This window comes from Neofelis nebulosa, chromosome 17, assembly GCF_028018385.1.
Source record: "Neofelis nebulosa isolate mNeoNeb1 chromosome 17, mNeoNeb1.pri, whole genome shotgun sequence".
Taxonomy (NCBI): Eukaryota; Metazoa; Chordata; class Mammalia; order Carnivora; family Felidae; genus Neofelis; species Neofelis nebulosa.
The window spans coordinates 15,367,476-15,395,277 of NC_080798.1; the positions used below are offsets into that span (position 1 = coordinate 15,367,476).

The following is a 27,802-nucleotide window of genomic DNA, read 5'->3' on the forward strand; positions in this document are numbered from 1 at the left end:
GAGACGTTTTGAATGGCGGAGGCGGCTGTAGGCAAGGAGGCCGGAACGAGGAGGCAACAAGATTTGGGGGGGAGGAGGCAGCTGGAACCATTCCCGCGGCGGAGGCTCTTGGGGAGGTGGACCTCGCTGGGAGGAGGTGGCTGGGGGGGTGGGGGGGGACCGGGACCCGGTATCAGATCGCCGGGCGCTTGGCAGCAGGGACGCGCGTGGTGGGAGCGGGGGGGGGGGGGGGGGGGGGCGGAGTGTAAGCTCTCCAAGGGGCGGGCCCCCGGGTCCCGGAGCGCGGGGGCTGCACGTCCTCCCCGCCCCGCCAGGCGGCAGCTGGGCCCTCCCCCGGCGCCTGCAGCCTCCCGGATCCCGCCCCTGCCTCGCTCCCGCCCGCCGCAGCCGCCCGCCCGCGGATCCCGGAGCCGCCGGCCCCCGCAGAGGACCGACTGCCCAGACTGCGGGTCCCGGGGCTCCCTGGGCGGGGCCGATCCCAGGGAGCCCCCCTGACTGCCTCCCAGAGCAGGGTGGGGAAAGGGATCTTAGCCCGCCGCCGCCTCCGAGCGGGCCGCCAGGTGAGCGTCGGGACAGGTAGGGACGCAGGTCGGGACGGGTGTCCCGTCCCCACTCGCCCCCGGGGCGCCCGGGGAAGGACTAACGCCCCCAGGCCCTCGCGGGAGGGGCGGGTCCCCCCGGAGTCCTTGTTCCCCAGCGCCCCTTCTCCTTTCTGCCCGGGTCCTAGGCTGTCCCAGCCAACGTCCGCCCCTTTAAGTCCAGAGTCGCACGGACGCACGTTTGAAAGCCCCAGGTCGTGCGGAAAGGGCTTAAAACGGGTCCTCTGACGCCCACGCCTTCCACCCGGCTGCTCCTGGGCAGAGGCCACCGTGGAAGAAACTCCCCCTCCCCCCAAAACGTACCCGACCAACACGTGTACTCCGCAGCCGGCGAGAGGCCAGACCCCTTTTACCAGCTCTGGTTTTCTTCTGTTTCTTCTGGCTGGCAGCCCCTTCGCCAAATCGGTGAATCAGAAGGCTCAGAGCCCCGTTTCTCGATTTAGCAACTTGGGCACAGTTTGTTTTTAGCTGCGGCCGCTCCTCCCGATTTAAATTTTGTTCTTCTAAGTTAACTTTTGCAGTGTTCAGTAATATTTCTTAACGCTCCATATCTTGTTCTTTCAGTCTGGATCCTTCAAGTTTAGAGAGCATCTGTTAACTAGCAATTTTGAAAGGATGCAATATTAGGCACCTACTTTTAAAATAAATACTTTTTTAAAGTGCCCCAGTACCACCCAAGAACAAAAGACAAATAAGGCAGACGAAGCTTTGCAGCAAAAACAGCCCCTTAAGCAGCAGACCCCGGCCCCACGGCCAGTTAAAATTATTTGTAATTAATCACACATTGCTCGCAGCTTCCCTATTGGCTGCTTTCATAACGTCAAAAAAAAGTGTTTTAAACGTCTTTCTTGTTCTATGAAATATTGATAGGATCTGTTTGACTCCTCATTTTGTGAGGCCTGGCTGATGAATCTATTTTAATAATTTTTTTTTCTTTTAATTTTAGAGAGAGCGCGAGCAGGGGAGAGGGTCAGAGGGAGAGAGACAGAATCTTAAGCAGGCTCCGGGCTTACATAGGGCCCTGGGATCCTGACCTGAGCCGAAATCAAGAGTCCAGGGTTCAACCACCCAGCGCTCCTTCTTTAATAATATTTTGTAAGTTTATTTATTTATTTGAGAGAGAGAGAGAGAGAGAGAGAGAGAGCGCACACGCACGCGCACACACACACACACGCACGCGTGCAAGTGGGGGAGGGGCGGAGAGAGGGAGAGAGAACCCCAAACAGGCTCTGCACTGTCAGCGCAGAGCCCCACGCAAGGGCTCAATTTCACCATCAGTGAAATCATGACCTGAGCCAATACCGAGAGTCCAGTGCTCAACCCACTGAGCCACCCAGGCGCCCCAATATTTTTTTAATAAAGTTTTTGTATTTATTTAAATATGAATTTTTTCATCCAATCAAGTTATAGATGTGATTCACAAATCAAATAGAAATGAGTCTGCCTTTTTATTTCCTATATATTTGAAAGCAATATCTTTAAGAGCAGGGAAAGGGGGAAGCAGTGTTTGATCTTTTTTATTTTATTTGGGGGGGCAGTATTTTATCTTTTACTTTTTAAAATATTTTTTAAGTTTATTAATTTATTTTGAGAGAGAGAGAGAGAGAGCAGGGGAGGGGCAGAGAGAGAGGGATAGAGAGAATCCCAAGCAGGCTCCGCACCATTAGCATGGAGCCCGATGTGGGGCTCAAACCCACAAACCACGAGATCGTGACCTGAGCTGAGACCAAGAGTCAGGTTCAAAGCCCGGCTCTGCTGGCTTTTGTGTCAGGTGACCTTGGGTCCGTGGCTCCCCTTCTCCAAGGCTCAGTTTCCCCGGCTGAAAAATGGCGCCTCCCTCCTGGAGCTGTTCGTGAGGCTTCTGTGAGATTTGATAAAGCCCTTGCCACGGGCCGAGAGCAGTTACTGTGCGGTTAACCGTAGCTGGTAGTTTATGAAGGCTTTTTCTTTCTTTTTTTATTTTCTTGTTTCTTTTTTTAAATGTTTATTTTTGAGAGAGTGTGAGCGGGGGAGGGGCAGAGAGAGAAAGCTGGGGACAGGATACGAAGCAGGCTCAGCTCTATTAGAGCAGAGCCCGATGCAGGGCTGGAACTCACCACCCGTGAGATCGTGACCAATGTGTGACATACTCACCGGGATAGTCAAATCTCACCCCAGTGTGACTCAGCCCTGCCACCAAATGGGTCTGGGAAAGACTTCCGGTTTTCCAGGCTTTTGGATTTGGGGACTGGGGAGAGGAGATGGGGACCTGCACATTTCTCATTTTACGGAGAGGAAAATCCACTCAGAGAGGAAAGCCTGTTCCCCCAAGGTCATGAACAAGAGTTTGGGGTGGGGCTGGCCCAGGAGTGACTGACCATATAGAACCTGCGACACTCACCTTCCCCACAATGCCACTTTCTCTGCGGGCTGTCACCAGCAATTTCCGAAAGCAATGTCCCTTACTAGCCTGGTGATGCCTCCTCGCCCAGAAATATCACTGCTGCCTCCTGGGAATGAGATGATGCACAGAAAGAATTTTCCAGAGTGCCTTACCCAAAGAAAGCACTTGGCAAATGTGAATTATAATTTGCACAAAGATGCAGTGAGACTGTTTCCTTCCTGGGTTCAATAACATCAGTGGTGTTTATTGATAGCATTAATATTTTTTAAATGGTGAATTATAACATCCATACAGAGAAGTATATAAAACAGATGAACAGTTTAACAAATAATTGTAAAATATGGAACCAGGGCCCAGGTCAGCAGCAAGAACATCATCAGCTCCCAGAAGCTTCCCTGTGGGCACCTGGTTAATAGACCTCTCCCTCCCCACAGGGGAAACCAGCGCCCTGACTTTTACAATACTCACATTCCTATTTTGCTCTTTTTTGTTGTTTTTTTTTTTTTTTTTTTTTTTTTTTTTTGAGAGAGAGACACAGAATCCGAAGCAGGCTCCAGGCTCTGAGCTGTCAGCACACAGCCCGACGAGGGGCTTGAACTCGTGAACCGTGCGATCATGACCTGAGCCGAAGCCGGACGCTCAACCGACAGAGCCACCCAGGCACCCCTCTTTTGTTCTTCTTTATATGGTTTTAGTACCCACGTGTGGATATTAACGACACTTTATTAGTTTAGCCTGTTTGCGAACTTTCTAAGAGTAGCACCATGGGTGGGAGTATATAGTTTATCATCCAAGCAGGAAGCTTTAGAAGTAGTGGAGGTCTGGAATTACCCGAATTACCCTGGGGACCATATGTGTCGTAGACCAGGGCTGCCCCGCGCAATTCAAGCTGCCCGGGTGTCCCAGGACTCAACGTTCTAGGTGCCTTGCCGCCGTTCTGTGACTACCTTAATTTACTCCTACATCCTCCAGTGGATGGATGGGTCATTTCCAGACCGGAGCTGTTAGAGACAATTGTGTCATGAACACTCTAGTGTGTGTTTCCCGGCTCTGGGGTCAAATGGCGGGGTCCTGGGGCAGGCACACATTTTCAACTTCAGTAAAAAATGCCCATCTAGGGCGTCTAGGTGGCTCAGCCGGTTGAGCGTCCTACTCTTGATTTCGGCTCGGGTCATGATCTCGCAGTTTGTGAGTTTGAACTCCACCATCGGGCTCTGAGCTGACCGTGTGGAGTCTGCTTTAGGGGCACCTGCGCGGTTCAGTTGGTTTTGGCTCAGGTGGGGTTGAGCCCTGTGGCAGGCGGAGCCTGCTTGGGATTCTCTCTTCCTCTCTCTCTGCCCCTCCCCTGCTCTCCCTTGCGTGCTCTCTCTCAAAATAAATAAATAAATATTGGAAAGAAATTCATAAAAAAATAATTGTACTTTTTAAAGATTAGTCGCTATTGACCTTTGTAACTTCAAATGTTATGATTCACTTCTTTTTCTTATTCTGGCAACTTTTGAGTCCCGTAACGTGAAGCAGGTGAGCCAAGCATCTTGGTTTCCCCTCCTCCCGCCTTAGTTTCCCATCTTTTGTTACTTGTACATTTATTTTCACAGTGTCAAGGTTGATAACATCTACAGTCTGTTCTGTTACCATATTTAAGTCTTAGATGCTTTCACTGTAGAGTTTCCAGGGTTTTCCCGACAGCTTCAGTGAGGTGTAATTTACATACCATAAAAGTCAGCCCTCTAAAGTGTGCAGTTCAGTGATTTTTTAGTGAATTTACAGAGTCGTGCAGCTATCACCAGTTTTAGAGCATTTCTGTCACCTCCAAAATATCCCCCGTGCCTATTTGTGGTCACTTCCCCGTTCCCCAGCCCAGCCCCAGGCAACAACTAATCTTTCTGTAACTTTAGATATGTCCTTTGGGGACATTTCATGTAAATATATCATACAGTATGTGGGGTGTGTGTGTGTGTGTGTGTGTGTGTCTGGCTTTTTTCACTTAGCATGCTGTTTGGGGGTTCATTCATATCGTAGTGTGTACCCATTCTTGGTTCTTCGTGCTGCCGATCAGTGTGCCGTTGTGCGGATAGACCACGTTTTGTTATCCATTCGCCAGTGGACGGACGTTCGGATCATTTCCAAATAGATGATGTTGCTGTGAACGTTTGCAATCAAGCCTGTGCGTGGACACGTGTTTTTGTCTCGTGGGCAGGTAGCCTCGTGGTAGAATTGCTGTGTTTCGTGGAAAGTTTGTGCTGAGCTGTTTTTGTTAATGTTCACCTTTCAAAGAAACTGCCTGTTTTCCCAAGTGGCTGTCCCATTTCACGTTCCCATCAGCAACATGCGGGGGTTCCAGTTTCTCTGGGTACTGGCCAATCTTTTGAACAGTAGCCATTCCGGTGGGCCTGACATGGTGTCTCATCGTGATTTTAATTTGGATTTCCTTAATGACTAATGATGTTGAGCATCTTTTCATGGGCTCGTTAGTCATACACATATCGTCTTTGGTGAAATGTCTCCTCAAATTTTGTGTCTATTTTTAAAGTGGTTTGTTTGTCATACTGTTGAATTTTAAGTGTTCTTTATATATTCTGGATACGAGTCCTTTATCAGATACATGATTTGCAGACATATTCTGCCAATCTATAGCTTGCCTTTTCATTTTCTCACTGGTGTCCTTTAAGTGCAAAAGTTTTAAATTTTGAAGATGTTTAATTCATCCATTTTTCCCTTATACGAATCACACGTTTGGTGTTGTAGCTACGAAGTCTTTGCTTGACCCAAGATCATTAGAGTTTTCTCCTATTTTCTTCTAAAAATTTTTATGGTTGTAACTCTTACATTCAGGTGTATGGTTTATTTTGAGTTGATATTTGTGTGTGGTATGAGGTAAAGGCCTAAACTCATCTTTTTGCATGTAGATTTCCCATCACCGTTTGTTGAGAAGACAGTCTTTATGCTAAGAGACCAGGTCTTAAATGTTCTCACCACAAAAAAGAAACGATAATTAAGTGACATTAATTGTCACTTTGGATTGGAGGTGCTAGCTAATGCTACAGTGGTAATCATCTTGCAATACATAAATGTATCAAATCAACACATACACCTTAAATTTACACAATGTTATATGTGAGGTGTATATATATATTTATATGTATATACTCAGATATATATATATATACATATACATACATGTGTGTACATATATATATATATATATATATATATTTTTTTTTTTTTTTAAGAAGAATGTCCCTATTTTAGTGAGAATGTCTCTAGCCTCCAGGTCAAATTGATTCTTTTTTCTTGCATATTGTCAAATTGACATAACATGGATACAGTTAGTGTATGTATTTGGACCATGATTTTCTTAAGCAGTTTTTTGTTTTTCCTGCAGTTTGTCAGAGCTTTAATTTTTCCCTTTTTTTTCTGAGATTTTTTTTTTTTTAAGTGTATTTACTTATTCTGAGAGAGACAGAGGTAGTGCAGACAAGGGAGGTGCAGACAGAGAGGGAGACAGAAAGTCCCAAGCAGACTGCACTGCCTGTGCAGGGCCCAATGCAGGGCTCGAACCCATGAAACCACGAGATCATAACCTGAGCCACAACCAAGAGTCGGATGCTCAACAGACTGAGCCACCCAGGAGTCTCTAGGAATTTATATTTTTAAGTTTTTCTAAGCGATCTCTGCAAAAGAACGTGGAGCTCAAACTCAAAACCATGAGATCAAGTCACATGCTCCACTGACTGAGCCAGCCGGGTGCCCCTTTAATTTTTCCCTTTTGAGAGAGGTATTTTCTGGGTTCTAACTCATCCAATCTACTTTTGGAGAATTTTTTTTCTTCTAGAAAACATTCTTCCTTTTATAATATCCTGTTCTTACTGTGTTTTGAGTATCTTCTCTAATCTAAACGTACCCAGGGCAAATGTACCAATTTGCAGGGCCCAATGCAAAATGCGTGTATGGGCTCCTTGTTTAGAAAGGATTGAGAATTTCTGGGGCGCCTGGGTGGCTCAGTTGGTTAAGCGTCTGACTCCTGGTTTCGGCTCAGGTCATGATCTCGCGGTTCGTGGGTTCGAGTCCCACATCGGGCTCTGTGCTGACGGCATGGAGTCTGCTTGGGATTCTGTCTCCCTCTCTCTCTGCCCCTCCCTTGCTCTCTCTCTCTCTCTCAAAAATAAATAAACATTAAAAAATGATTGAGAATTTCTAGTTGGCAAGAGCAGAGCATTACAATAAGCATGGAGCCCCTCAGATAAAGGACCACATGTGACTGTGCAGGTCACATCCCCATGAAGCCTAAAGCCGGCCTTCTCTACTATTTTCCTTATCATGTTCGTTTGGCCCTCTGAATTATTCTCTTTCCCCTGGGGTCAGTTTGCTACAGTTCTGCCCTTTTACCTCAATACTTCTGTTTCCGGCTGCTAGTTTCTTTTTTTTCAACGTTTTTTTTTTTTTTTTTTTTTTTTTTTTATTTATTTTTTTTGGGACAGAGAGAGACAGAGCATGAACGGGGGAGGGGCAGAGAGAGAGGGAGACACAGAATCGGAAACAGGCTCCAGGCTCCGAGCCATCAGCCCAGAGCCCGACGCGGGGCTCGAACTCACGGACCGCGAGATCGTGACCTGGCTGAAGTCGGACGCTTAACCGACGGCGCCACCCAGGCGCCCCACCGGTTGCTAGTTTCTTGAGGCATCTGGTGAGCCTTCCTCGTCCAATCACATTTTCAGACAAACAAGGGGCCGGGTGGCTTTTTAAAAGTAACTCAGGGGCGCCTGGGTGGCTCAGTCGGTTAAGTGTCAGACTTCAGCCCAGGTCATGATGTCACAGTCTGTGAGTTCGAGCCCCATGTCTGGCTCTGTGCTGACAGCTCGGAGCCCCGGAGCCTGCTTCGGATTCTGTGTCTCCCTCTCTCTCTGCCCCTCCCCGACTTGCGCTCTGTCTCTCAAAAATAAATAAACATTAAATTTTTTTTTTTTAAATCAAAGTAGCTGGTATGATGGGGCTGGCTCAGTCGGTACAGCACATGACCCTTGATCTCGGGGTCATGAATTCGAGCCCCACGCTGGGTGTAGAGATTACTTAAAAATAAAAATCTTAAGAAATAAATAACTGTTTTGAAATTTGGGGCTGTTATAAATATAGTCCTGCTTTCCCAATGGCTTCTTAGTCTAGTTGAAGGGATGACTGAGAACTGTGTTTGGGGACAGCACTTGGTGTTAGGAGGGAGAAGCCAGTCTTTGCTGGGAGCTCACTCCCAGAGGCTTCATGCAGTTGCTTTATTTCTTTTTTTAACGTTTATTTATTTTTGAGGGAGAGGGAGAGACAGAGCGTGAGCAGGGGAGGGACAGGCAGAGAGAAAGAGAGGGAGACAGAATCTGAAACAGGCTCCGGGCTCCAAGCTGTCAGCACAGTACCCGATGCGGGGCTCGAACTCACGAGCTGTGAGATCCTGACCTGAGCTGAAGTCGGAGGCTTAACCACTCAACCGACTGAGCCACTCAGGCGCCTGGAGAGATCTTTTAAAGTAGAAGTGAGCAGTCGCCACTGAGGTCTCTCCAGCACATCCAGTCTGCCAATCATCACGTATTTGAATAAGGCCTTTCCAGACCATTCCGTCCAACCGAGCTGGCTTAGAACAGAAGAACCACCTTGCTGACATTTAGAATCGTGAAAAATAGGAGCGCCTGGGTGGCTCAGTCTGTTAAGCGTCCGACTCTTGGTTTTAGCTCAGGTTGCGATTGATGGGGTTTTGGGGGTATGGGTGGTGGTCATGGGCTCCGGCCAAGAAAGAATTCTTGAAGACGTCTTTGGTGCAAAAAGGTGATTTTATGAAAGCCCGGGGACAAGATCCGTGGGCAGGAAGAGCTGCCTTCATGCAGTTTCTTTAGAGAACAGTCCTCCAGTATGGTTTTGTTTTTCTCGTGGATGAATGTTGGGCAGCCAGAGACCTGTGTGGCGAAGCATGTGGGGAGCAGGAGAGGGAGTGGGGAGCCCATAGGCGCAGTCATTGCGAAGACGGGCCGACCTCTGTCCTCACTCTGCTCTCTCACTCTCCACCTGCACACCTACCCCAGCCTGGCCCCCCTCGACCCCTGGCTCTGGGTCCAAAGCCTCTTGAAGTTAGGGTTAGCCTCCTTGAGGCTCCATTGTGGCCACTTTGAGTTTGACCCTGGCCTCTACACTTGGGTCTGCTTTCTGTCTTTCTGGAAAATAGTGGCATTCCTTTTTTGTGGATGGGCTCCCTCCTGTTTACTTTGCTTTTGCATTTCTTTGCCGTCCATAGAGAGGACGCCCTTTGAGAGGGAGATCAGGCTGCCCAGATTCCAATCCCCGGTCCACGTCTGACTGCTGTGTGACCTTTTGGGAGTCATTTTGCCTCTCCGGGCCTCAGTTTCCTCCTGGTGTGATCAATTGGGATAATACAGAAGTCACAAATGGCCACACCCATTCAGTTCCTGGGTCTGCAGTTCTTTGATCTGGCCCATACGGTGCCTTAACTTTTTTCTAATGCATTGCTAACCTTTAAAAATTGGGTGACTTCACATGAAAACTGGGGTTTCCAGTTTCTTTTGAACAAACTGGAAGATGTGGCCAAAGCCGGCCAACCTTCCTACTTGGCGGTAAAGGAGCCAGAGTGAGTACAGATTGGCACAGACTTCAGGCTGGCTGTACCTTCTGGTTTGCCAGTCGCCACCACTCCGTTTCCTCCTACCCAGCGGCCTCGTTTAAGATACTGCCCGTCTCAGGGGCGCCTGGGTGGCTCAGTCGGTTGAGCGTCTGGCTTCGGCTCAGGTCATGATCTCATGGTTTGTGAGTTCAAGCCCCGCGTCGGGCTCTGTGTTCACAGCTCGGAGCCTGGAGCCTGTTTCAGATTCTGTGTCTCCCTCTCTCTCTGCTCCTCCCCTGCTCATGCGCTCGCTCTCTCTCTCTCTCTCTCTCTCAAAAATAAATAAACATTAAAGAAAAATTTTTTAAAAAGGATACTGCCCGTCTGGGAGTTAAGCGTCCTATTCTTGGTTTCAGCTCAGGAAAAGATCTCCCAGCTTGTGAGTTCGAGCCCCACTTTGGCTTTGTGCTCACGGGGCAGAACCTGTTTGGGATTCTCTCTCTCTCCCTCTCCCTTTCTCTCTGCCCCTCCCTCGCTCCCTGTACCTCAAAATAAATAAACTTTAAAAAAAGGAAAAGGGTACTGCCTGTCTGTTGGAGGCATTTGAACTTGGTTTTCCTGGGATACCGTTTCCAGGGCATCTAGCACAGGATCAGGCACATAGGACTGTTACTGTTAAGAGGCCAGCCAGGGGCAGCAGTGTGAGTGGGGGCCCAAATCCAGCCCTTGCTCTCATTGCCAGGCCAGGCTACCCCAGGGTTGGATTCACCCGGAAGGGATGGCTTTTTTTTAAAGCTTTATTTATTATTATTTTTTTTAGTATTTTTAAAATTTATTTATTTATTTTGAGAGAGAGAGAGAGAGAGAGAGAGAGAGAGAGCGCACATGTTGGGGAGGGGCAGAGAGAGAGGAAGAGAGAGAGAATCCCAAGCAGGCTCTGCAATATCAGTGCAGAACCCCATGGGGGACTCGAACCCATGAACCTCGAGATCATGACCTGAGCCAAAGTCGGCCGCTTAACCGACTGAGCCAAGATTTTCTTTTTCTTTTCTTTTCTTTTCTTTTTTTTTTTTTTTTTTTTTCAAGGCATCCCTTCCAGGGGTGCCTGGGTGGCTTGGTCAGTTGAGCATGTGACTTTGGTTCAGGTCATGGTCTTGAGGTTTGTGAGTTCAAGCCCCACATCAGGCTCTGTGCTCACAGCTCGGAGCCTGGAGCCTGCTTCGGATTCTGTGTCTTCCTCTCTCTCTGCTCCTCTGCTGCTCACACTCTGTCTGTCTGTCTCTCTCTCAAAAATAAATAAACATTAAAAAAAAATTTTTTTAAATAAATAAATAAAAATAAAAGGCATTCCTTCGGGGTGCCTGGGTGGCTCAATCAGTTGGGTGTCCAATCGGCTCAGGTCATGATCTCACGGTTTGTGGCTTTGAGCCCCATGTCTGGCTCTGTGCTGACAGCTCGGAGCCTGGAGCCTGCTTCGGATTCTGTGTCTCCTTCTCTCTCTGCCCCTCCCCTGCTCACACTCTATTTCTCTCAAAAATAAATAAGCATTTAAAAAAATGTTTTTTTTTAATAAAAAGGCATCCTTTCTGGACGGCTCAGTTGGTTAAGCATCTGACTTTGGTTCAGGTCATGATCTCACAGTTCGTGGGTTTGAGCCCCACTTCCGGCTCTGTGCTGACAGCTTGGAGCCTGGAGCTTGCTTCAGATTCTGTGTCTCCTTCTCTCTCTGTCCCTCCCCCACTTGCTCGCTCTCTCTCAAAAATAAACACAAAAAAAATCTTTTTTGAAATCAACCCAAAGACTGATAAAAGCTAGCATAGGCCCTGATTATCAGCAGCTCGTCTGACTTCTTGAAAGGGAAGCCACATCGAATCTTCGAACCTGCATGTAATTCTTTTTTTTTTTTTTTAAATTTTTTTTTTCAACGTTTTTTATTTATTTTTGGGGCAGAGAGAGACAGAGCATGAACGGGGGAGGTGCAGAGAGAGGGAGACACAGAATCGGAAACAGGCTCCAAGCCATCAGCCCAGGGCCTGACGCGGGGCTCAAACCCACGGACCGCGAGATCGTGACCTGGCTGAAGTCGGACGCCTAACCGACTGCGCCACCCAGGCGCCCCAAACCTGCATGTAATTCTTAAGAGCAAAGAATTCTGACCTCGGCTTATTGAGAAACAACATCAGCGCTATGGTTCAAGAGCAAAGACTTGAAATTAATAAGGGAAGATGTCAGGTAGAGGAAACTCCCCCGAGGGCACGAAAAACAAGCCATTCTGTCAAAAATTAAAAAGACGATTGACAACACCTGGTCCTGGCAACTGCAGCTGGACTGAGAACACATCGTTGAAGGGACTGAGAACGGCCCATTGTTGCCGAGAAAACCTATTGGGTGTTTTCTTGTAAAGTGAAATATACACTTACTGTATGATCCGGGAATGTCCCTCCTAGGTATTTACTCATGAAAAATGAACATGTATGTCCATACAAACACTCGTACCTGAATGTTCATTGCAGCTTTATTCATAACGGCCCCAAACGGGAAAGAGCCCGATGTCCCATCATGGTGACTGGATAAACAGATTGTGGTTTATCTGCTGGATGGAATACTCCTCAGCGATGAAAAGGATCCAAGTACCGATTGACGCATGCAACAACGTGGGCGGATCACAGAGACGTTATCCTGAAGGAAAGCAGACACAGGGGAACATACTGGATGTATCAGCCAGAGTCCAATCAGGAGACAGAAACCAGGCAGTAAATTGAAGGGGGAACGTTTAATAGACAGAATTATTCATTATAGCAGGGAAAATAGCTACTAAGAAATGAAGAGAATGCTAAAGAATATAGAAATAGCAGAGATCAGGAACAGTACCACCTCTGTGATCCAAGACTGAAAGCTTGAGGGCGCCTGGGTGGCGCAGTCGGTTAAGCCTCTGGCTTCTGCTCAGGTCATGGTCTGGCGGTCCACAAGTTGGAGCCCGGCATCAGGCTCTCTGCTGTCAGCACGGAGCCGGCCTCAGATCTTCTCTCTCAGTCCTCCCCTACTTGCACGCTCTCTCTCAAAAATAAACATTAAAAAAAAAAAAAAAAAAAGACTGAGAGCTTGAGAAAGATGACAGTCCCAGACCCTGATCTCATTCGAGAACTCTTGGAGGAGGCTCACAAAGGGCATAGGAGCCGCCCCCCCCCGCCCCCCCCCCCCCCCCCCGCCCCGGTCGTGCTGCACCTTGAACTTGATGGAAAGGCCCCCCCCCCTCTGGAACTTGCCAGAAGTCTGTCCAGCGGGATGCTGGGGAATGCAGTTCGCAAGGAAGTGGGGCGCTCGGGGCAATAGGAAACCGCCTGAGGGGGGGGGGGCGCCAGGGGACGGCGCTGGCCGCGGGGTGCTGGCAGGCACGGGAGAAGCTTGCACGCTGCAGGTGCCTGAGAAGCTGCCCTGGGGCGACGAAGCTGGAAGGAAAAAAAAAAAAAAAAGCCTTCTTCCTGTCATGTTCCTCTGGCGCCCTCTACTGGGGAAATTCAACCTGTCAGCCGGCACAGAAAAGTTTAAATGGCCAAACTCCAGTTTGGCCAAGGGGAACTATGAGGCAGTATATGCCTCTGTGGATTCGCCTTGGGGAGAGGGTACACAGGGGAGGGGAGTGGGCACATGTGGAGCTCCCTGCCCCCTCTGAGCTCTGCCAACTCCCCACAGCACCCGCGCTGAACGGGTATGTTATATGATTCCATTTGCACGGGATTCTAGGAAAGAATGTTAAGCATCTGATCATGAGGTCACGATCTCGTGGTTCGTGGGCTCGAGCCCCGCTTGGGGTGAGCCCCGCTTCTCTCTCTCTCTCTCTCTCTTCTCTCTCTCTCTCTCTCTCTCTCTGCCCCTCAGTCACTTGTGCCCTCTCTCTCCCTCTCACAATAATGCTAAAATGCTAAAATTTTAGCCTGGGTGGCTCATCGGTTGAGCGCCTGACTCTTGGCTTCAGCTCGGGTCATGATCTCGCAGTTTGTGGGTTCGAGCCCCGCGTCAGGCTCTGGGCTGATGGCTCAGAGCCTGGAGCCTGTTTCCGATTCTGTGTCTCCCTCTCTCTCTGCCCCTCCCCCGTTCATGCTCTGTCTCTCTCTGTCCCAAAAATTAAAAAAAAAAAAAAAAAAAAAAAATTCTAGGAGCTCCCGGGTGGCTTAGTCAGTTAAGTGTCCAACTTCGGCTCAGGTCATGATCTCACAGTTCTTGAGTTCGAGCCCCACATCGGGCTGTGTGTTATCAGCACAGAGCCCTGTTCGGATCCTCTGTCCACCTCCCTCTCTCTTCCCCGCCCCCCGTGCGTGCGCTTTCTCTCTTTCTCTCTCTCTCTCTCTCAAAAATAAACATTTAGGGAAAAGAAAGAAAGAAAATGAAATTGTATTATTTGGCCTTTGGCAAAAGTAGGCTCTAGCTGGAGAGACCGTATGGAGATAGACAAGAGCCTGCCAAGCCCCAGCTGTTCGAGTCTCCCCATCCCAGGCGCCAGGCAGGGGACTGAATAAGCCCTCAGATGACCCAGCCGCACCCCTGCCGGATGACAACTGCACTCCAGCCCCCGAGAACTGCCGGCCTGCGCCCAGGCAACTCCCAGAGCCAGAAAAAAAAAAAAAATCATAAAATAATGGTTATTGTGAGTGGACTCCAGCAAACAAACCATGTCAATGGTGTCATCACTGAGTCATGGAGGTATTTTGGGGCAATATTTTCCAGTCGCTCTAAAAAGGCCACTGGCCCCACACAATTTGAGGAACTGCTGAGGAGAGAGATAAGCGAGCTTACTAGTTTCCAGGGACGCCTTCGCTTTAAATAGTCCCATATTTTGTTTGGCAAGTCCGGGGAGAGCTTCTCTGACATCTTTTTGTCCCTTTCCATGGACTGCCATCTCTGCTTATTGTTAGTGTTTCTCCTAAACCTTTTACAGAAAAGACTCAAGCTGTACAGCCTGATGAATATTTAACACACACATATAGCCAGGCCTCGGGTCAGGAAACAGAAACAAAATCCTTTCTAAATGAGTACATCTCTGCCTGCTTAGAATTTCTTTTTAATATATATGTATTTTGGGGGCGCCTGAGTGGCTCAGTCAGTTGAGCGTCTGACTTCAGCTCAGGTCATGATCGCACGGTTCGTGAGTTCGAGCCCCGCGTCGGGCTCTGTGCTGACAGCTCGGAGCCTGGAGTCTGCTTCGGATTCTGTGTCTCATTCTCTCTCTGCCCTTACCCCTCTTGTGCTCTCTCTCTGCGTCTCAAAAAATAAAAAATGTAAAAAAAAAAGAAAAAAGCATATATGTATTTTTAAGTTTATTTATTTATTTTGAGAAAGAACGCACAAGCAGGTGAGGGGCGGAGAGAAGGAGACAGAATTCTGCGCCATCGGCACAGAGCCCGATGCGGGGCTTGAACTCACGAGCCCTGAGATCATGACCTGTGCTGAGATCAAGAGTCGGATGCTCAACCGACAGAGCCACCCAGGTGCCCCTGCCCAGTTAGAATTTTTAATGCTGCCTGAAATTCTCTTAGCAGAGATTTTTTTTTCTTAAGATTTTATTTTCAGGTAATCTCTACACCCAACGCGGGGCTCAAACTCACAACCTCGAGGTCAAGAGTCACAGGCTCCACCAAAGGAGCCAGCCAGGCGCCCCAATGGCAGAGAATTTGTTGTTGCCGTTCAGCACATGTGGTCACCATGAAGTGAGCCATCGTGTCATCGACCACAATCTCAAGGTGCAAAAGACTCCGGATGGTTAAATAAAATGAAATAAAGGTATCACACCAACAAAAATACCCATCGTCAGAATAGCTAAAACGTGGAAGCGGCCCATGTCCAACAGCCGATGAATGGGTCAGCAAAATGGAATATTAAGCAGCTTTAAAAAGGAAGGGACTTCTGGGACGCCTGGGTGGCTCAGTCGGTTAAGCATCCAACTCTTGATTTTGGCTCAGGTCATGATCTCAGGGTCGTGGGATCAAGCCTCGAGTCGGGCTCCACGCTAGGCATGGAGCCTGCTGGAGACTCTCTCTGCCCCTGCCCCACTCTCTCATCAAATTTTTTTAAAAAGGAAAGGAATTCTGATTTATGCTACAACACGAATGAACCTTGAGGACATTACGCTAAGTGAACAGGCCAATCACAATCCGGTGCTGTATGATTATTCCTCTTACGTGAGTTACTTAGAGTGGTCGAAATCATACAGACGAAAAGGGCAGTGGTTAGCGGGGGCAAGAGGGAAGGGGGTGGTGGGGAATTACTGTTTTACAAGGTGAAAAGTCTTTTGGAGTTGGATGCCAGGGATGGTGACACGTTAATATATCTAATATCACTGAATTGTACACTTAAAAAGGGTTATGATGCTAAACTTTATGTTACATGAATTTTACCACCAAAAAGAAAAAAATGGAGAAAAAGAATTAGCCCCGTAAACAGGTAACAAATATAAATAAAGTAGATTTCTGAATTAAAAAATAATAATACGCTAGTAGTACTTAAAAACAGCATTGTTCAAAAACAAAAAATCAAGGGCGCCTGGGTGGCTCAGCCGGTTAAGGGTCGACTCTTGATTTTGTGAGTTCAAGCCCCGCATTGGGCTCTGCGCTGTCTGCAGGCTGACAGCCTGCTTGGCATTCTCCCTCTCTCTCTGCCCCTTCCCTGCTTGTCCTGCCTCTGTCTCTCTCAACATAAATCAGTAAACTTAAAACAAAAAAAATCAAAGAAACCAAAAACACATGCTATTCCCGAATTACGTTCCCTAGGCTCAAAGGAGATAAATACGTTTCATAGGCAAGGAAGTGGGTAGTCGGGATTGGAACCCAGATAGGTCTGTGTCTGCACTCAGGGTGCCCGCTGTTTCTTACCAGGCGGGGGCTCTTTTTGGCTTTTGGGGCAGGGCAGTTCTTTGTGGAAGGTACCCATCCCACACAGTGCAGGTCACTGAGCCTTGTCCCATTTAGTTAGTGCCGCATAACAGACTACTGAAAACATAGTGACCTAAAACAATAACCTTTATTTCACGGCTCTGGGGGTTGGCTGGGCTCAGCTAAGCTGTTCTTAGAGGCTCACACTCAGTGCCGTCTGACAGTGACTGGGGTTAGGTCACCTGAAGGCTTATTCGCCCCTGTGTCTAGCCCCCGGGACGTGACTCAAACAGCTGGGGCTCCCCAGACTTTTCTCCGCCTGAATTCACGGGGTCTCTCCAGTGCGATGACTTCAGGGCAGCCAGACTTAAAGCAATGACTCGGGCAGGGGTGTTCTGGAGCCGGCTTGTGAGAGCAAGACTGTGGGCAGCTCTCCAGCCCCACAGTTCGGGGACTTCATGTTGGTAGCTTGCGATGAGCGGCGGCAGGTCCATTTACCCAGACGTCAGTAAATGCTATGGACCCAGACTCTTTTTCTCCTCCTTGTTAACCATGTAGCCCGCACACCCACTGGAGTCAGGGCTCCCAAGGCACCTGTCCCAAGAGAGCCAGGCAGTGACCTGTATCTTTTACGACCCCGCCCTGGAAATCCCTTAGCGATGTCACATCTGTGGTGCTCTGAAAGTTGAAGCAGTCACAGAGGTCTGCCCGTGTCAAGGGGAGGGGTGTGGACTCTTAATGGAGGGCAGTCGAGTCCCAGAAAAGCATGTGACGTAGGATATGTTACTATACCCATCGTGGTCTGCAGAGCGTCACGGGTCCTGGAAACTGCCTCCCAGTAGCATCCCCTGGTCGCTGTGCCGGCCAGTAAAATAACCACACCCCTCCCCCCCCAACATACGCAGCCCCAAACACTCTGACAACAGGGCATTGTTGTGCCTTGCATGTCCCATACTGGCTCAGCCAGTAGTTGGCATTCAGCCGTGTGGACATTATGGCCATAAGGCTCCTTATGGCCCTTTAAGCAATTTGTTTTGTTTTTAAATGTTTATTTATTTAGTTTTGAGAGAGAGTGCGCACGTGTGTGTGCGCGCGCACACACACACACACACACACACGGGGGAGGGGCAGAGAGCGAGGGAGTCACAGAATCCAAAGCAGGTTCCAGGCTCTGAGATGTCAGCACAGGGTCCGGCACAGGGCTCGAACCCACAGACTGTGAGATCATGACCTGAGCTGAAGTCCGACGCTTATCCGACTGAGCCATTCAGGCACCCCCCACTCCCCCTCCCCCCAGACAAGCATTTTGTATACTCAGGGCTCGGACGGCACATCACTTGAAGGTCCTTGCTCCTTGGCAAAGTCTGCCTGCACTCATCTTGTGAGGAGGCCACCCCAGCTCCAGAGATCCCTTGTTCGCCAGTGTCCAGCACATTCTTTTTTTTTTTTTTTTTTTTTTTTTTTTTATCAACACATTCTTAAGGAGAGCCAAGCCAGGAAACCACACTCTGATGAGTTTCACGTCCATGACAGGCAAATTGGTAAGCTTGGTATTAAATTGTTGCTAATTATTAATGCAACTAAGAACCACTTGGGGAAAAGCACACCCTGTCTCTTGAAGCCTGTCTTACAACCAATCACCGAATCAGGGTGAAGGGGGGTATCAGGACCCATGTGGGTGGATCACTAGCCCGTGGCAGGCTTCTTAGCAAAACCTTTATCAACTTATTTGAAAATAATAACACCTGTCACAAGTTGAGCACCTCCCGACGTTAGACAACATAACAACATAACAAGCATTAGATCATTGGAGCCTGTTAACCCGGGGCAACCTCCTGTGATCGGTTTGCCCATTACGCAAGATGATGGGATTCAGTGAGATGACCCAGCTTAAATGCGCAGCACAGTCGCTTCATAAAGGCCCAATAAATGTCACCAGATGAAAAAACCATAGCTAAATGGCTATTCGTCATTCTTTTATGATGGGTAATAATAATAGCAACTAACATAATTTGGCGTTCAATATTAATTTAATGTCACTCGTTTCTGAGACACCAGTGGTTTTTCTTAAGTGCTTTACAAACATGAACCCGTTTCGTCTTTACAACAATCCCGTGCAGTAGGTACTGTTAACATCCTCGTGCTCAGAGAAGGAAACGGCACTAAGAGGTTGAGTGATGTGACCTTGGTCACATAACCACCTAGCGGCAGAGCCAGAACTTGAACCCAGGCTGGCCAGGATCCAGCCACAAGGTGTTCATCGCTAGGCAGTTCTGCCCCGATGGAGAAAATCCAATGAGTTTCTCACTAGGTCTTGAGCTCCATCACTGAGTTCTTGCTAAATAAAGGTGTTTCACCTTGCCATGCCTCAGTTTCCTCATCTGTGGAGTGGGTTTCTGATGTGATGATTCATTTGTTCATTCCATGAACATCTGTTCATTGGACAATTACTATGTGTCAGGCACTGGTGTGGACGGTGTGGTGTGTAATATACAAAAGAAACAATAACTCTTCCTCATGGTGATTATAATGCAGTTCGGGAGACAGGCAATAAAGAAAGTAAAGTAGATTATATATACTTGTGTGTGTGGTGTGTTAAGAGGTGATAAGAGCTTTAGAGAGGTATAAAATAAGGACAAAGGAAGGGGGAGTAGGTGGTGGTCGGGAGGGCCTGAAATTGTAAACAAGGCGGCCAAGGATGGTCTCATGGAGATGTTGACATTTGAGCAAAGACTTGAAGTCTGGAGGTGAGCCTAGAAATCCTCTGGATCCGGGTGGCAGGAACAGCCCATGCGAAGGGCCTGGGATGTGGGGGCTGGTGTCGCTGGGCAGAGGGGGTAAGGGGGAGATGAGGGCAAGGAGGTGATGGGGGCAGACTGTGTGGGAGCTTGTGGGCCACAGTGAGGACTCTGCCTTTATTCTGAGTGAGGTGGAGCCCAAGGGGGGGGGGGCGGGCTCTGAGCAGGACAGGGACAGGACCTGACTAAGGTGCTCACCCCGACCTGGCTACTAGTGAGGAACAGACACCTGGGGAAAGAAGCAGGGAGACAGTGATGAGCCAGGTGGGAAGTGTACGAATGGGCAAGATCCCCAAGGGATTGAGTGGTGATGGAGAATACAGGAGGTTCAAATACCAGTCCCTGACGTTGCCAGATCAGAGGGAGGATGGACAGTCAAGGAAACTCAGCAGGAGCCACCAGGCAAACTCGGAGGGGTCCAGAGGTTGTGGGGCTTGGAGCCAAGTGAAGAGGGAATAACCCTTGGTGGCAAGTGCTGCTCAACAGGTCCAGCAAGGCGCGGACTGAACTCTGACTTTGATTTAGCACCGAGGGGGTCACTGGTGACCTTGGCATGTCAGGGGGGCGAAGCCTGATGAGACAAGATTTAAGAGAGAACAGAAGTAGAAAATATGGAGGCAGAAACTGGAGACAGCTTTTTTGAGAAGTTTTACCGCAAAGAGGGGTGCCTGGGTGATTCAGTCGGTTAAGCATCCTACTTCAGCTCAGGTCATGATCTCACGGTCCGTGGGTTCGAGGCCCATGTCGGGCTCTGTGCAGATGGCTCGGAGCATGGAGCCTGCTTCAGATTCTGTGTCTCCTTCTCTCTCTCTGCCCCTCCCCTGCTCATGCTCTGTCTTTCTCTCCGTCTCTCAAAAATAAATAAATGTTAAAAAAAATTTTTAAAGAAAAACATTTAAAAATTAAATTTAAAAAAAGAGAGAGAGGAGCAAAGAAATGGGGCCAGAGCTGAAAGGGGAGGTGAAGTGAAGAGAGGGTTTGTTTTCAGACGAGAGGGATGACTGTGTGTGGACTGCTGAGAATGATCCAGTGCGAAGGGGGAATCCAAGGCGTGGCAGAGAGTGAGGAGAACTTGAGACTGAGGCCTGGAGTGAGCGGGAGGGGTGGGAGCAGGCTGAGCCCGGGGCTGGGGGCGGGGCTGACGTTTGCAGGGCAATCAGAGGGGAAAGCACAGAGGCCACGGGGCAGGTAGCTGGTAGATTGGGTGATGGGTACCTGTGAAAGTTCACTTGTCATTGCTTGTATTTTTTTCTGCAAAATAAGAAAGCAAGGGGAAAGTGAAGAGGTGGAAGGCAGGGTGTGATAAGCTAGGCTAGCGCTGGGGGAGAAGGTGCGAAATAGTTATGTATAGAGAGGAGGAGCCTGTGGATAAGAGAAATGGTCTCTGCTTGCCGGGCTGGGCGGGCCCGTGTGGGTCAAGTTCACAACCTTGAAGTGAGACCAGCCAGTGGAGTTGTGTGTTCTTTGGCGACCTTAAAGTGGGTAGGCAGGGGGCTGATTGAACCAAGGTCATGTGTCGGAGGAAGCCGACAGGATGTATGCAAAGAATGGTTTTAATGAGTATCTAAGCAGTTTAAACTGGATAAGGAAGACACGAGGACTTGGGGGGGGGGGTGGTGAGGGGCAGTGAAAAGGAGGTAGACACAAAGGATGGGGGAATCACAGTGGGCTGGAAGGATTGTGGGGGTCTGGGGCACTGGAAGGAAAGAGCTGGAGAGAGAAAGGGTGATGGTTGGCAAGGAGATTGAGGTCTTGAGAAGAATCTGGTTATTGAGACAAGGTCTAGGTGTGACCATAGAAGGGAGGGGCTGAGAAGAGAGCAGGTCAGAGAACAGAGAGGCCGGTGGCCCAAGGAAGGATCATGTACCTGGATGTGGAAATGACCTAGGGATGTTGAGAAGAGCAGCGTGAGTGGCAGTGAGCCTGAAGCTAAAGTCATGAAGTGAGTAGTGATCTGGGTCAGCAGATGATGCACAAGGCGGCCTAATGAACCGCCTATTCTGATGACACCAGAATCATAGCTGGGGAGTTTCAGGGGAGGATGGAAGAATGGTCTGGAAGTAGCACCAAGGAGCAAGATTCACCCATTTGGGAGGGCCACAGGAGAGCTGGGTTTTGGTGAGAGCAAGATGACAAGAACGTTCAGCGAAGAGAGCGAGGAAATGGGTTTTGCTGAAGACAGTTCAGAAGTTCCAAAGGCCCAAGGAGTTGGGAGCCGGCTGGGCGATGGGGGTGGAGATGGTTTCCTCCTCGGTGGGTTTTTCTGTGTGTTCGTGGTCATACACGTAAACTGACTAGCCTGACTCAAGTGCACCGGCCAGACATGGAAGCCGTGGTGAGCGGTAGTGGGGGTCGTGGTCAGACCAGGGGTATTTTGCTCGAGGGGGAAAGGTGGGAAACCGATCGCCCCAGAGCCAATGAACGGTCAGGAAATAGGTACCCGGTTTTCACGGCCCTAGCAGTCCCCTGGTCCTCCACCGGAGCTGGTGGGGTCATGGTCAAGCTGCAGGGACCTTGCGTCCTGGGAGAGATGAAGGGAGGCCAAATTGCCCTGACCTGCTGACCCCTCTCAACCCGCAGGATTCCGGCGGCCCGAGATGGGCGCCCGGCCTTCGCGGCGGCGGCTGCCCGCGGACCAGCCCATAGCCTTGGACGCGCTGCCCCCGGAGCTGCTCGTGCAGGTGCTGAGCCACGTGCCGCCGCGCGCATTAGTGACGCGCTGCCGCGCAGTGTGCCGCGCCTGGCGCGACGTGGTGGACGGGCCCACCGTGTGGCTGCTGCAGCTAGCCCGCGACCGCAGCGCCGAGGGCCGCGCACTCTACGCCGTGGCCCAGCGTTGCCCGCCCAACAACGAGGACGAGGAGTTCCCGCTCTGCGCCCTGGCGCGTTACTGCCTGCGCGCACCCCTCGGCCGCAACCTCATCTTCAACTCCTGCGGAGAGCGTGCGTGCCGGGGGCGGAGCCAGGGGCGGGGCCGGGGGGACGGGAGCATTGTAGGGGGTGGGGGGCCCGAGCCAGGCTTAGTGGGCGTGGTCAGGATAATGAGGCGGGGCGGGGCGGGGCCGGGCAGGTAGCCAGGGGGCGTGGCCGAGGGAAGAGGAGATTGGGAAACTGGCCAGGGTGGTGGGGGGGAAAGAGATGGACTGGCGCGGGGGGTGGGGGCAGGTGCTGTGGGCAGTGAAGGGAGACGAACTGGATGGGCGAGAAAGCTGGAGGAGCCAAGAGTCGGGCCCTGGCAGGAATGACACGTGCTTGGACTGTAGACACAGTGGGCGGGGTTAAGGGGGGAGGAGCCGGGGAGGACTCGGGGAAAGCCAATTGGGTGGCTGGCGGGGGCGGAGCTTGCATGGAAATATGAAGCCGCATTGAGAGCCTGTGGGGAGGGGGAACTGAGCGAGTGGGCGGGCCCAAGGCAGAGGGAGCCAGGAGGCTGCTGTAAGAGGGGATGGGACCTTGATGGCAAGAGCCCGCAGTCAGGGAGAAGCCCAAGTGGGTAAATGAAGTAGACGAAGGGAGACAGAACTGGAGGCGGGGCCGAGTGGGGCTGAGGACGAGTTGAGTGGAAGGACAGGGCTGAATGACGCGGTGGTAGGGTGGGAACAGGAATGCCCGCGTCTGGGAGGCGGGGCCAGAGTGGAAGAAACCGGGGGCGGAGCGCAGGAGGGAGGAGTCGATGGGCGGGGCAAGCTGAGCTGTGGCGGGCAGTCGGCTGGGCGAGCGGCAGGTGAACTCCTCGTCTTCAAGGTTGTTGTATCCCACAGAAGGCTTCAGAGGCTGGGAGGTGGAGCACGGCGGGAATGGCTGGGCCGTGGAAAAGAACCTAACACTGGTGCCGGGGGCTCCTTCCCAGACCTGCTTCGTGACTTCTTTCCAGTGAGTGGCCCCTGATCCCTGGGGCAAGGGCCCTGAGTTGGGAAGGGGACCCTACCTACATCCTCTCTTTCCCTCATTGATTTACTCAGTCAAATATTTGTTGAGGGCCTGCCAGTACCAGGCCCTGTTTTATATGCCAGAGAGATACCAGGAAAATTCAGAAATGCGGTGGGGGAGACATTAAACACATAAAACAGTGAAATAATAATGACAACAAAACGACAAACATTTGCATATAACTCTTTGAATCCTGGCAACAGCCCTGTGACACAGATAGTATGATGATCTCCACTTTATAACAGGCACAAAACGTTGCCAACATCTAGTAAATGGCGGAGCTGAGATCTGGGCCCAGGTGGTCTGGCTCCAGAGCTTCGGATGGTGATAAGTTCTATGAAGACATCAGAGCAGTTGACTGGTTGATTCTCTCTCTTCTCCTACCTCTTACCCATTTTCCTTGTTCCCTCCCCGCATATTCAACCATTCTCATGTGGCATCATCCAGCTCGCTAGTAGTTGCCAGTATATTGGGCATGAAGTGAGGTCTCATTGACGTTTTAATTTGCATGTTTTGATTTACTAATAATTAAGCATCTCTCCAAGTGCTTGTTAGCCTTTTGGAATCCCTCTTTTGGAAATTGCCCATTCATCTTTTCTATTAGGGTTGATGTCTTATTCTTGTTATGCGAGAATTCCTCGTATATTTTAGCCCCTTGTCCGTCCTGGCCATCTACTATGTGTATCAACTGTGTCCCTGGTGTTCTTGGTTGTTATTTTCACGCATCAAATGCATCGCTTTTTTGCTTTGGAATGTGTTTTTGAAATTTTGTGTAAAAAAAAAAACCAGTCCCTACCCAACAGTATTCTCTCATAGTCTCTTCTAGTAGCCTCATAGTTTTATCTTTCACATCTAGATCTTTAATCCACCTCTGAATACGGCGTGCCGCTTCTATCGCTAACGAAGTTGCCAAATATACCTAGGTCTGTCCCCGAGCACTCTGTTCTCTTCCACTACGCTATTTCTATTATGACGGCATGTTCAAATTAGGGGGGGGGGGGGGGACTGTTTACAAAGGGGTAGGCAGACCACAGGGGAGACTGCGTGAACCTTAGGCTAGTAACAGTGAGGGGAAGGGGCATTACCAGCCCTGGGCCTGACAAAGGTAAGGGGAGGACGCAGCTCCTAAACCTGAGACAGAGAAGGCTGTGAGGAGAGGGTCCCCTGGAGCTGTATCCTTTCATGAAGAGACATAGCAGTCCCATGGTGATCCATTGGGAGGGAGCCAGGAGGCCACATAACCTGATTTTACTCTCCTCTCTCCCTTCCCTCCTGCTAGAGCTTCCCATCTGGGAGGTGGGACCCATCTGGGACCCAACAGGAAGGGGAGAGTAAGGGAGACCAGTCCACACAGGCAGTACACCCTCAGACTTGGGCCTCCACACTTTAGGAGACCCCAGGATTGCCTGCTCAATGTTGAGCATCCATTTGTATTCCTGTCGCAGTTCCCACAAATGTTAGGGACATACAGGTCAGCCTGTACCCAGAGCCTAGAGCCTGGTGGAGAATGGTGGAGGGGATGTGAGAGGCCAATGGGATTGCCCAGCCCATCATATATCTTGTCTAGTAGAGCAAACCCCAAGGGAGGCTTCTTGGAGGAGGTGATTTCTGGGCTGTGACTTTCTGCCTCATCCCTTCACCATCTCCTCTTTCCAGATGGTGCTTCAAGAGGCAGCTTGTGGACTTGGTGATGGAGGGGGTGTGGCAGGAGCTGCTGGACAGCGCCCAGATTGAGATCTGTGTGGCCGACTGGTGAGGAAAGAATGGCAACCTGCCCCAAGCGTCACCCGTGGTGGCAGCAGTCGCGCAGAAGGGGTTCACCTGGGCCCCCATCAACCCCCCGGGCTGGCCACTGCTACTGTGCTCCTGTAGTGAGGCTGGGGGGGTGGGGGGTGGGAAGTGATGCTCTCACAGGTGCAGAGGCAGGGAGGGGCAGGGTTTTGATGAGCCCAGAGCCCCCACTCTGCACTCTTCCCTGTCCCCCGTCAGCAGGCCCCAGGGTTGTTGACATGGGGGCTATTGGCTGGTGCCCCATCTCGCCCACTCCTCCCTCATCGCCCACACTCAGTATGGACCCTAAGGGTTTGTGGACACCCAAGGCTCCAGGAAGGCTTGGAGCACTGTGCCCTGAGAACTGAGACTCAGGGGGGCAGAGTTGGGATGGAGGCACTGGTTCCAGAGCACTCAGGCTCTTCCTTCAAGCTCTCACTCCTCCATCAAAGTCTGGCTTCTTCCCTGGGGCTCTGGCTCCTCCCCAGAAATACCCAGGCTTCTCCTCCCCTGGGGGCGGTGGTTCCTCCCAGACACACACACACACACACACACACAAACACACCACAAAGCCTCTAGAATCCACCCCAGGGGCACCCAGGCTCTTCCCCGCAAATTCCCAGGACTTGATCTCTCCATGTGAAGGGTGGGTGTGTGCGACCCTCACCCAAGTGCAGGGAGGCTTAGTCCTCAGCCTCCCTCTCCCCGCCCCAGAGACCGGGTGGGTGGCGGGGACATCAAGGCTCACCACGACCTGGCAGGTGGGGTGCCCGCGAGAACTGTGGCTGCATCTACCGGCTCCGGGTCCGCCTCCTGGACGTGTACGAACACGAAGTGGTCAAGTTCTCGGCCTCCCCCAACCCGGTCCTTCAGTGGACTGAGAGAGGCTGCCGACAGGTGGGTCCAGACTGCCTTGTGCCAGGCACAAGAGGCCACATCTTGTAGGAGTGCAGTTATATGAAATGTCCAGAATAAGCAAATCCCTACAGAGAGAAAGCAGACAGACTAGCGATCGCCAAGGCTAGGGGAAGGGAGGGATTGGAAGTGACAGCTAACGGATATGAGGCTTCTTTCTGGGCTGATGGAAATGTTCCAGAATTAGATAGTGCTGATAGTTACATAACATTGTGAATATAGGTAAAAGCCACTAAATTGTGCAGTTTAAGTGGCGCATTTTGTTAGGTGAATATTATCTCCGTAAAGAAGTTTTGCAAAGGATAAGAAGCGCCAGAAGCCAAAGTTCTTCCGTGGCCCACAAGGCCCCACGTGATCTGCCCCTTACCTCGCTGACCCATCTCCTGTTCTCTCATTTGCTCCAGATACACTTCTACCCCAGGGCCTTTGCACTGACCGTTCCTCTGTTCCAAACACTCTTTGTCTCTGTCCTAATCCCCGCATGGCTCTCTCCCCTCCTTCGGGTTTCTGCCCTAGTGTTGCCTTAGTGATGCCTTTGCTCACTCACTTTACAACCCCACCCTCCTGCTTACCTTACCCTCTGCCTCTTACCCCCAGCTGTCTTCAGGGTCTGAGTCCCCGACTAGACTGTCAGGTTCACCAGGTTGTTCTTCGCCGCTGTAGCCCCAGCACCTAGAGCAGGGCCTGGTACCTACTTGATCCTTGGGGAGTGCCTGTTGAGGTGGAGGAAGACAGGGCCCCACAGCTCCTCAACCTCCCGCTCTCCTTCCCCATACAGGTGTCTCACGTCTTCACCAACTTTGGCAAGGGCATCCGATACGTGTCTTTCGAGCAGTATGGGAGGGACACGCGTTCCTGGGTAGGGCACTACGGCGCCCTCGTGACCCACTCCAGTGTGAGGGTCAGGGTCCGCCTGTCCTAGCCGACCAGCCTGAGCCAGCCTTCCAGAGTGTACTGCCATCTGCCAGACATCACCAAAAACGGCTTTGCAGTTGGGAGCCGGATGCTCGTGGACAGTGAGGGTCCCATGTGGCCCATTCCTGGCACACCTCCAGTGAACCCCACTTGCTGCTGCTTCAGCATGGAATCACACATGCTGTGCAAGAAACCAGGGATCTAGGGCGCCGGGTGGCTCAGTCGGTTGAGTGTCTGCCTCTTGATCTCAGCTCAAGACGTGACCTCGTGGTTTGTGAGATGGAGCCCCGTGTCGGGTTCCGCACGGACAGTGCAGAGCCTGCTTGGGATTCTCTCTCCCTCTCTCTGCCCTCCCCTCGCTCATGCTCTCTCTCTCAAAATAAATGAAAAAGAAAGAAACAAAAAGAAACCAGAGATCCAACAAGACTGCTCACAGCTTTCTGAGGTAGAGGGTGGGGAGTCGGGGGGTAATCAGAGAGGTTTCCTTTGCAAATTATTTGCTTAGATACGTGGACATCACTTGGTAGCCGGGGTCAAAAAACAGGCCAAACCAGGATTCCTAATCGTAGGGAAAGCTGCTGACCGTCTGGGGTAAGCCAATCGCTAGCAGGGAGTTGGGAGTCAGGGTGGTCTGTCCTTGAGGTGACCAACAGGGACATCAAAAGGAACCCTTTCTGTAGTCTTGGGAGTCTCTGAGGTTCAGCTGTGGGGCCCTGGGCAACCTCCGTGGACACCACCCATCGGCACCTGCCCTTTGGACCAGGCTGGGGCCACTTCTTTCAGAATTCCTGAGTCCCTGCGGATCCCCAAACCACGTCCCCCACCCCGCCTCCTACCTCAGGCGCAGCTCCCCTCCTGCTGGGCAACATACCGTTGGAGCCAGCGTGCCACAAGGGAGAGCGCTCCTGGCAGCGTCCCCTCGTGTCTCCTGCCATCTCCCCAGCTGGGCACAGCCAACAAACTGGCTCCGTAAAATTGGTGCGAAACGTGAAGTGATGGGGGACCATTGTCTGTAGTCAATGCCCTGT

The 27,802-nt window shown here is 50.7% G+C and overlaps 1 protein-coding gene and 1 long non-coding RNA gene across 5 annotated transcripts; one reads left to right on the forward strand and one right to left on the reverse strand.

The window, feature by feature from the left end:
• The first annotated feature begins 315 nt into the window (after nt 1-315).
• Nucleotides 316-27,183, forward strand: FBXO17 (F-box protein 17). Of its 3 annotated transcripts, XM_058706162.1 has the most exons (7): nt 316-560; nt 15,136-15,318; nt 21,825-22,187; nt 23,006-23,117; nt 24,831-24,926; nt 25,706-25,841; nt 26,638-27,183. In XM_058706162.1, the coding sequence occupies exons 3-7, from the start codon at nt 21,842-21,844 to the stop codon at nt 26,779-26,781; spliced, it is 834 nt and encodes a 277-aa protein (XP_058562145.1). In that variant the 5' UTR covers nt 316-560; nt 15,136-15,318; nt 21,825-21,841; the 3' UTR covers nt 26,782-27,183. The 3 variants fall into 3 exon arrangements, with proteins under 3 accessions (XP_058562145.1, XP_058562147.1, XP_058562144.1); XM_058706164.1 differs by lacking the exon at nt 15,136-15,318 and having other exon boundaries at nt 316-576; XM_058706161.1 differs by lacking the exon at nt 15,136-15,318.
• LOC131498804 (uncharacterized) lies at nt 12,078-12,638 on the reverse strand. 2 transcript variants are annotated; one of them, XR_009255599.1, is made up of 2 exons: nt 12,455-12,638; nt 12,078-12,259 (listed from the first exon to the last, which is right to left on the reverse strand). It is a non-coding gene; the product is annotated as an uncharacterized LOC131498804 (long non-coding RNA). The 2 variants fall into 2 exon arrangements; XR_009255598.1 differs by having other exon boundaries at nt 12,452-12,638.
• Nucleotides 27,184-27,802: the final 619 nt, after the last annotated feature.

Bases quoted from the DNA above. Each gene is read 5' to 3' on its own strand.
- FBXO17 (XM_058706164.1), top strand. From the start codon at position 21,842: ATGGGCGCCCGGCCTTCGCGGCGGCGGCTGCCCGCGGACCAGCCCATA. The intron at 22,188-23,005 runs GTGCGTGCCGGG...TGTATCCCACAG, and splicing joins CTTCAACTCCTGCGGAGAGC to AAGGCTTCAGAGGCTGGGAG. The intron at 25,842-26,637 runs GTGGGTCCAGAC...TTCCCCATACAG, and splicing joins CTGAGAGAGGCTGCCGACAG to GTGTCTCACGTCTTCACCAA.